The sequence below is a fragment of the Oncorhynchus clarkii genome, chromosome 26, assembly GCF_045791955.1.
Source record: "Oncorhynchus clarkii lewisi isolate Uvic-CL-2024 chromosome 26, UVic_Ocla_1.0, whole genome shotgun sequence".
Taxonomy (NCBI): Eukaryota; Metazoa; Chordata; class Actinopteri; order Salmoniformes; family Salmonidae; genus Oncorhynchus; species Oncorhynchus clarkii.
Window position 1 is genome coordinate 34,953,480 of NC_092172.1, and position 8,457 is coordinate 34,961,936.

The 8,457-nt window shown below is 49.4% G+C and overlaps 1 protein-coding gene across 1 annotated transcript in view; it reads right to left on the reverse strand.

The window, feature by feature from the left end:
- Positions 1 to 8,457, reverse strand: part of LOC139384483 (A disintegrin and metalloproteinase with thrombospondin motifs 17-like) — a 197,538-nt gene that overhangs the window by 183,680 nt on the left and 5,401 nt on the right. Inside the window, exon 3 of the mRNA XM_071129270.1 lies at positions 680 to 869. Coding sequence (XP_070985371.1) covers positions 680 to 869 — 190 coding nt within the window. The remainder of the gene's footprint in view (positions 1 to 679; positions 870 to 8,457) is intronic.

Below are 8,457 nucleotides of genomic sequence, written 5' to 3' on the forward strand. Positions count from 1 at the left end.
TTCCTTCTGAGCTTCTGATGGACTACTTATCTCCTTCCTTCAAAGCTTCTGATGGACTACTTCTCCCCTTCCTTCAAAGCTTCTGATGGACTACTTCTCCCCTTCCTTCAAAGCTTCTGATGGACTACTTATCTCCTTCCTTCAAAGCTTCTGATGGACTACTTCTCCCCTTCCTTCAAAGCTTCTGATGGACTACTTCTCCCCTTCCTTCAAAGCTTCTGATGGACTACTTATCTCCTTCCTTCAAAGCGTCTGATGGACTACATCTCTCCTTCTTTCAAAGCTTCTGATGGACTACTTATCTCCTTCCTTCAAAGCGTCTGATGGACTACTTCTCTCTTTCCTTCAAAGCTTCTGATGGACTACTTCTCTCCTTCTTTCAAAGCTTCTGATGGACTACTTCTCTCTCATGTATGGTACTGAAGCTTTGAAAATCAATTAGACCACAACCATAAAATGACTGTTTTCTAATGTACATGCAGCTGTCACTTCGACTATTGATTGATCGTAGTAACAATGACAAAGTACAGCCACACTTCACAGACACAGAGGATCCGCTCTCTCACGCCAATCCCCTTTCCTTTCCCTTCCAAAATCTACCAAATCAATCAAAAGTGGCAGTGGCGGTCCAATGGTATCCAATATCCACCATCCACCATTCAACATTTCTGTCACTCACCTGGAATGGTGCCGCAGTCCTTGGGCTGCTTGTCTGCAGCTGTGGATCCAGGGGGAGGGGCAGAAGGAGGGCTGGTCATGGCTGAGCGGCGGTGTCGGACCACCCTGTGCTGCAGCCCGGAAAAGGAGTCGGAAGAACTGTTGACCGGCTGGATGAAGAGACTGTCCTCTCCTGTATAGACCAGTCCAGTCTGAAGAGAGACAGAGAGAGAGAGAGAGACCAAGAGAGACCGAGAGAGAGAGAGAGAGAGAGAGAGAGAGACCGAGAGAGACCGAGAGAGAGAGGGAGAGAGAGAGAGAGAGCGAGACCGAGAGAGAGAGAGACCGAGAGAGAGAGAGAGAGAGAGAGAGAGAGAGAGAGAGAGAGAGAGAGAGAGAGAGAGAGAGAGAGAGAGAGAGAGAGAGAGAGAGAGAGAGAGAGAGAGAGAGAGAGAGCAAAAGAACAACAGAGCAGCCGTTAACATTCATTTTTAGGGTAGATCAACTTTTAACATGTCTCTTGGTTTTCTCTCACGAGATCCCAGATAGTTGTTTGCAACATGCCACCTCCCCTTTCCCCCCGACCAGAGCTGCCTCAAGCCCCACCTTTATACCCTCAACCTCAACCCCAACCAAAACCCAGCCCCTGGCCAACACCATGCAGGGTCTTATAAGAACAAATACCTTATCGTCAAACCCAAAGCCTCCACTAACGTAGTCCGGTGAAACTAATAAACTACAACGTATTAACACGGCTCAACGTATTAACACGGCTCAACGTATTAACACAGCTCAACGTATTAACACGGCTCAACGTATTAACACGGCCGACCTGCTCAACGTATTAACACGGCTCAACGTATTAACACGGCTCAACGTGTTAACACGGCCGACCTGCTCAACGTATTAACACGGCTCAACGTATTAACACGGCTCAGCGTATTAACACGGCTCAACGTATTAACACGGCTCAACGTATTAACACGGCCGACCTGCTCAACGTATTAACACGGCTCAACGTATTAACATGGCTCAGCGTATTAACACGGCTCAACGTATTAACACGGCTCAGCGTATTAACACGGCTCAACGTATTAACACGGCTCAACGTATTAACACGGCTCAACGTATTAACACGGCTCAACGTATTAACACGGCTCAACGTATTAACACGGCTCAACGTATTAACACGGCTCAACGTATTAACACAGCTCAACGTATTAACACGGCTCAGCGTATTAACACGGCTCAACGTATTAACACGGCTCAGCGTATTAACACGGCTCAACGTATTAACACGGCTCAACGTATTAACACGGCTCAACGTATTAACACGGCTCAACGTATTAACACGGCTCAGCGTATTAACACGGCTCAACGTATTAACACGGCTCAACGTATTAACACGGCTCAGCGTATTAACACGGCTCAACGTATTAACACGGCTCAACGTATTAACACGTATTAACACGGCTCAACGTATTAACACGGCTCAACGTATTAACACGGCCGACCTGCTCAACGTATTAACACGGCTCAACGTATTAACACGGCCGGCCCGCTCAACGTATTAACACGGCCGACCCGCTCAACGTATTAACACGGCCGGCCCGCTCAACGTATTAACACGGCCGATCCGCTCAACGTATTAACACGGCTCAACGTATTAACACGGCTCAACGTATTAACACGGCTCAACGTATTAACACGGCCGACCCACTCAACGTATTAACACAGCCGACCCGCTCAGCGTATTAACACGGCCGACCCACTCAACGTATTAACACGGCCAACCCGCTCAACGCATTAACACGGCCAACCCGCTCAACGCATTAACACGGCCGACCCACTCAACATATTAACACGGCCAACACGCTCAACGTATTAACACGGCTCAACGTATTACCATGGCTGACCCGCTCAACGTATTAACACGGCCGGCCCACTCAACGTATTAACATGGCCGGGCCGCTCAACGTATTACCATGGCTGACCCGCTCAACGTATTAACACGGCCGGCCCGCTCAACGTATTAACACGGCCGGCCCGCTCAGCGTATTAACACGGCCGACCAGCTCAACGTATTAACACGGCTCAACGTATTACCATGGCGGACCCGCTCAACGTATTAACACGGCCGGCCCGCTCAACGTATTAACACGGCCGACCTGCTCAACGTATTAACACGGCCGACCTGCTCAACGTATTAACACGGCCAACCCGCTCAACGTATTAACATGGCTCAACGTATTACCATGGCTGACCCGCTCAACGTATTAACACGGCCGGCCCGCTCAACGTATTAACACGGCCGGCCCGCTCAACGTATTAACACGGCCGACCCGCTCAACGTATTAACACGGCTCAACGTATTACCATGGCGGACCCGCTCAACGTATTAACACGGCCGGCCCGCTCAACGTATTAACACGGCCGACCTGCTCAACGTATTAACGCGGCCGACCTGCTCAACGTATTAACACGGCCGACCCGCTCAACGTATTAACATGGCTCAGCGTATTAACACGGCCGACCTGCTCAACGTATTAACACGGCCGACCTGCTCAACGTATTAACACGGCCGACCCGCTCAACGTATTAACACGACCGGCCCGCTCAACGTATTAACACGGCCGACCCACTCAGCGTATTAACACGACCGACCCGCTCAACGTATTAACACGGCCGACCCGCTCAACGTATTAACACGGCCGCCCCGCTCAACGTATTAACACGGCCGGCCCGCTCAGCGTATTAACACGGCCGACCCGCTCAACGTATTAACACGGCCGGCCCGCTCAACGTATTAACACGGCCGACCCGCTCAACGTATTAACACGGCCGACCCGCTAAGAGTATTAACACGGCCGGCCCGCTCAGCGTATTAACACGGCCGGCCCGCTCAACGTATTAAGACGGCCGACCCGCTCAACGTATTAACACGGCTCGATGTATTAACACGGCCGACCCGCTCAATAAGCAGGATTAGTCGGCTGCTTGTGGCGGCAGATTGACGAGGGCAGCCTTTTCTGAACTGAACTGACCAACACGCACCTCCAACAACACATAAAACCTCACATACAGTGCATTCAGAAAGTATTCAGACCACTTGATTTTTATCCACATTTTGTTACGTTACAGCCTTATTCTAAAATGTATTAAATCCTTTTTTCCCCCTCATCAATCTACACACAATACCCCATAATGACAAAGCAAAAACTGTTTTATATTTTTGCAAATGTATAAATAAAAAAAACGGAAATATCACATTTACATTAGTATTCAGACCCTGTACTTTGTTGAAGAACCTTTACAGCCTTGAGTCCTTGGTATGACGCTACAAGCTTGGCACACCTGTATTTGAGGAGTTTCTCACATTCTTCTCTGCAGATCCTCTCAAGCTCTGTCAGGTTGGATGGGGAGCGTTGCTGCACAGCTTTTTCAGGTCTCTCCAGAGATGTTCGATTAGGTTCAAGTCCGGGCTCTGGCTGGCCCACTCAAGGACATTCAGAGACTCGTCCGGAAGCCACTCCTGCATTGTCATGCGTTTAGGGTCGTTTATGTGTTTAGGGTCGTTGTCCTATTGGAAGGTGAACCTTCACCCCAGTCTGAGGCCCTGAGCGGTCTGGAGCAGGTTTTCATCAAGGATCCCTCTGTACTTTGCTCCGTTCATCTTTCCCTCGATCCTGACTAGTCTCCCAGTCCCTGCTGCTGAAAAACATTGCCAGGTTTCCTCCAGACGTGATGCTTGGCATTCAGGCCAAAGAGTTCAATCTTGGTTTCATCAGACCAGAGAATCTTGTTTGTCATGGTCTTAAGAGTCCTTTAGGTGCCTTTTGGCAAACTCCAAGCAGGCTGTCATGTGCCTTTTACTGAGGAGTGGCTTCCATGTGCCCACTCAACCATAAAGGCCTGATTGATGGAGTGCTGCAGAGATGTTTGTCATTCTTGAAGGTTCTCCCATCTCCACAGAGGAACTCTGGAGCTCTGTCGGAGTGACCACCTCCACCTCCTTGGTCAATTCCCTGACCAAGGCCCTTCTCCCCCGATTGCTCAGTTGGCCGAGTGGGCCAGCTCTAGGAAGAGTCTTGGTGGTTCCAAACTTCTTCCATTTAAGAATGATGGAGGCCACTGTGTTCTTGGGAACCTTTAATGCTGCAGAAATGTTTTGGTTCTATTCCCCAGATATTTGCCTCGACACAATCCTGTCTCAGAGTTCTTCGGACAATTCCTTCGGCCTTATGGCTTTGTTTATACTCTGACATGCACTGTTATCTGTGGGACCTTATATAGACACGTGTCTGCCTTTCCAAATCTTGTCCAATAAATGTAATTTACCACAGGTGGACTCCAATCAAGTTGTAGAAACATCTCAAGAATGATCAATGGAAATAGGATGCACCTGAGTCTCATAGCAAAGGGTCTGAATACTTATGTAAATAAGGTATTTCTGTTTTTTATTTTTAATATATTTGCAACATTTAAAAAATTTTTTTTTTGCTTTGTCATTAAGGGGTATTGTGTGTAGATTGATGAGGGAAAATTTAAAATGGATTTTAATCTATTTTAGAATAAGGCTGAAATGTAACAAAATGTGGAAAGAGTCAAGAGGTCTGAATACTTTCTGAATCCACTCTAATTCTGCCCAAAACCAATGACAATTTCTCTCAACCAGTGGCAAATGGGCTTTTTAGTTGAGCACTGATGCCGCCCTGTGATAAACAATGCCCACTTTGTCAAAGGCAGGGGCTCAAAATATTTAGCTTGTCCATTCCCAGCGCGCCTCTCCAGGGTGCTGTTGGAGAGACACATCACTGCGGCTCTCCACCAACGTTCCGTCATAAAAATCATCTAACATAAATCATGTAGCAGATATAGGATGTGGTAGAAAGAATATGTGGCCTTTTCTGTAGCCTACAGGCTGGGGATAATATGGATGACAATGTAATGAGACACTTTTTACATCATGCAGGTTTCTCCCATCAAATAGCCTAACCTACATGGCACCCAATCAAATAAAAAATGTGCTGTCATGGTAACAAACAACATACCCTGAGAACAGGACAGGTCAAAGTTAAATGGACATTATGGAATGGACAGTCACAACTGTCGTACAGAAGTTTCACCCTGTTGGCATGATCAGTGGTTTCAAGTATGTATCACAGCAAAAAATACAATACTTCTTCATTTCCCGCTGTGTAAACACACTGCAAAAAGGCTCACGATAACTCCTGATAAAGTTGGGTAGCTGATATTCAGAGCTTAAATCACCAAATTGATTAGTCACAGGATTCCACTGCTGCCGACATGGTAGGCTACACCCCAGTAAGCATGAGCCGAACTCTTTTGGTCCAGACCCCATGTCTTTTTTGGTGTTTTACAAATGGTAGGCTTACCACATAGATAGGCATTCATAACATTTAATTTTGGAAAATACGTATTTTTCCACCTAGGGTGGCAGAATGACAAGAACCAGCCCTGTGCATAACAGCTCCTTGTGTAGGGTGCATTGCCAAATGTGCCAAATAGCAAGTAAGGGCATTCCCAGAGAACAGACTGAGAGAAGAAGAGTCAGCGCAAACTCTCCAATTTACATCTCAGCACACACCTCCTCAGGGCTAGGGAGAGGAAGCATGGAGGAGTGTTGAGAGAAGAGAGAGGGGGGAGAAGAGAGAGATGGGGGGAGAGAAGAGAGAGAGGGGGGGGAAGAGAGAGAGAGGGGGGAGAAGAGAGAGAGGGGGTAGAAGAGAGAGAGAAGGGGGGAGAAGGAAGCAGAGAGGAGTGCTGAGAGAGAGGGGAAGAGAAGAGAGAGGGGGGAGAAGAGAGAGAGGGGGGAGAGAAGAGAGAGAGGGGGGTAGAAGAGAGAGAGGGGAGAGAAGAGAGAGAGAGGGGGGAGAAGAGAGAGAGGGGGAGAGAAGAGAGAGAGGGGGGAGAAGAGAGAGAGGGGGAGAGAAGAGAGAGAGGGGGGAGAGAGAGAGGGGAGAGAAGAGAGAGAGAGGGGGAGAGAAGAGAGAGAGAGGGGGGAGAAGAGAGAGAGGGGGGAGAAGAGAGAGAGGGGGGAGAAGAGAGAGAGGGGGGAGAAGAGAGAGAGAGAGAGAGAGAGAGAGAGGGGGAGAGAAGGAAGCAGAGAGGAGTGCTGAGAGAGAGGGGAAGAGAAGAGAGAGAGGGGGGGAGGAGAGAGAGAGGGGGGAGAAGAGAGAGAGGGGGGGAGAAGAGAGAGGGGGGGAGAAGAGAGAGGGAGGGGAGAGAAGAGAGAGAGAGGGGGAGAAGAGAGAGAGGGGGAGAGAAGAGAGAGGGGGAGAGAAGAGAGAGAGAGGGGAGAGAAGCGAGAGAGGGGGGAGAAGAGAGAGAGAGGGGGAGAGAAGAGAGAGAGGGGGGGGTAGAAGAGAGAGAGAAGGGGGAGAAGGAAGCAGAGAGGAGTGCTGAGAGAGAGGGGGAGAGAAGAGAGAGGGGGGGAGAGAAGGAAGCAGAGAGGAGTGCTGAGAGAGAGGGGGAGAGAAGAGAGAGAGGGGGAGAGAAGAGAGAGAGGGGGGAGAGAAGGAAGCAGAGAGGAGTGATGAGAGAGAGGGGGAGAGAAGAGAGAGGGGGGAGAGAAGATAGAGAGGGGGGAGAGAAGGAAGCAGAGAGGAGTGCTGAGAGAGAGGGGGAGAGAAGAGAGAGAGTGGGGAGAAGAGAGAGAGAGGGGGAGAGAAGAGAGAGAGGGGGAGAGAAGGAAGCAGAGAGGAGTGCTGAGAGAGGGGGAAAGAAGAGAGAGAGAAGGGGGAGAAGAGAGGGGGAGAGAAGGAAGCAGAGAGGAGTGCTGAGAGAGAGGGGGAGAGAAGAGAGAGAGGGAGAGAGAAGAGAGAGAGGGGGGAGAGAAGGAAGCAGAGAGGAGTGCTGAGAGAGAGGGGGAGAGAAGAGAGAGAGGGGGGAGAGAAGGAAGCAGAGAGGTGTGCTGAGAGAGAGGGGGAGAGAAGAGAGTGAGGGGGGAGAAAAGAGAGAGAGGGGGAGAGAAGGAAGCAGAGAGGAGTGCTGAGAGAGGGAGGGAGAGAAGGAAGCAGAGAGGAGTGCTGAGAGAGAGGGGGAGAGAAGAGAGAGAGGGGGGAGAGAAGGAAGCAGAGAGGAGTGCTGAGAGAGGGGGGGAGAGAAGGAAGCAGAGAGGAGTGCTGAGAGAGAGGGGGAGAGAAGAGAGAGGGGGGAGAGAAGAGAGAGAGAAAGAAAGAAAGAAAGAGGAACATAAAACTCACTCTTTCATCCTCTCTGACAGGTACAGACAGACACAAACTCCCTACAACATGAATCATTGTGGGAGAAGTAGAAGTGGCCTGCTTCAAGGTTTTGTAAGGCTTTACTAAGGATCCATGGTTGTATTGTAAAGCTGCGCCTGGCAGGGCTAGTAAAATGAGTTGACATGGCATTAACAAGCAATCCAGAGCCACACACAGTGTCTTAAAGGTATTCCAAAAGCCCAGCGGCAGCAATTACAGAACCTATCAGCCGTTTCCATGGCAACTGGCGTTGGAGGGATAATGCTGTCTTCTTCTCGGTCAGAATAAGCCGAAGGTAAAAAAAATATTTTAAAAAAAGAGACGCCGATGACTAATTGTCCATTCAGCAATCACGGTTATGTACACAGTGAAGTAGAGAGGGAAAAAGAGAATGAGAGAGAGAGAGAGAGAGCGAGGGGAAGTGGAGAAAGAGAGAGAGAGAGCGAGGGGAAGTGGAGAAGAGAGAGAGAGAGAGAGAGAGAGAGAGAGAGAGAGGTAGAGAGAGAGAGCGAGGGGAAGTGGAGAAAGAGAGAGAGAGAGAGAGAGAGAGAGC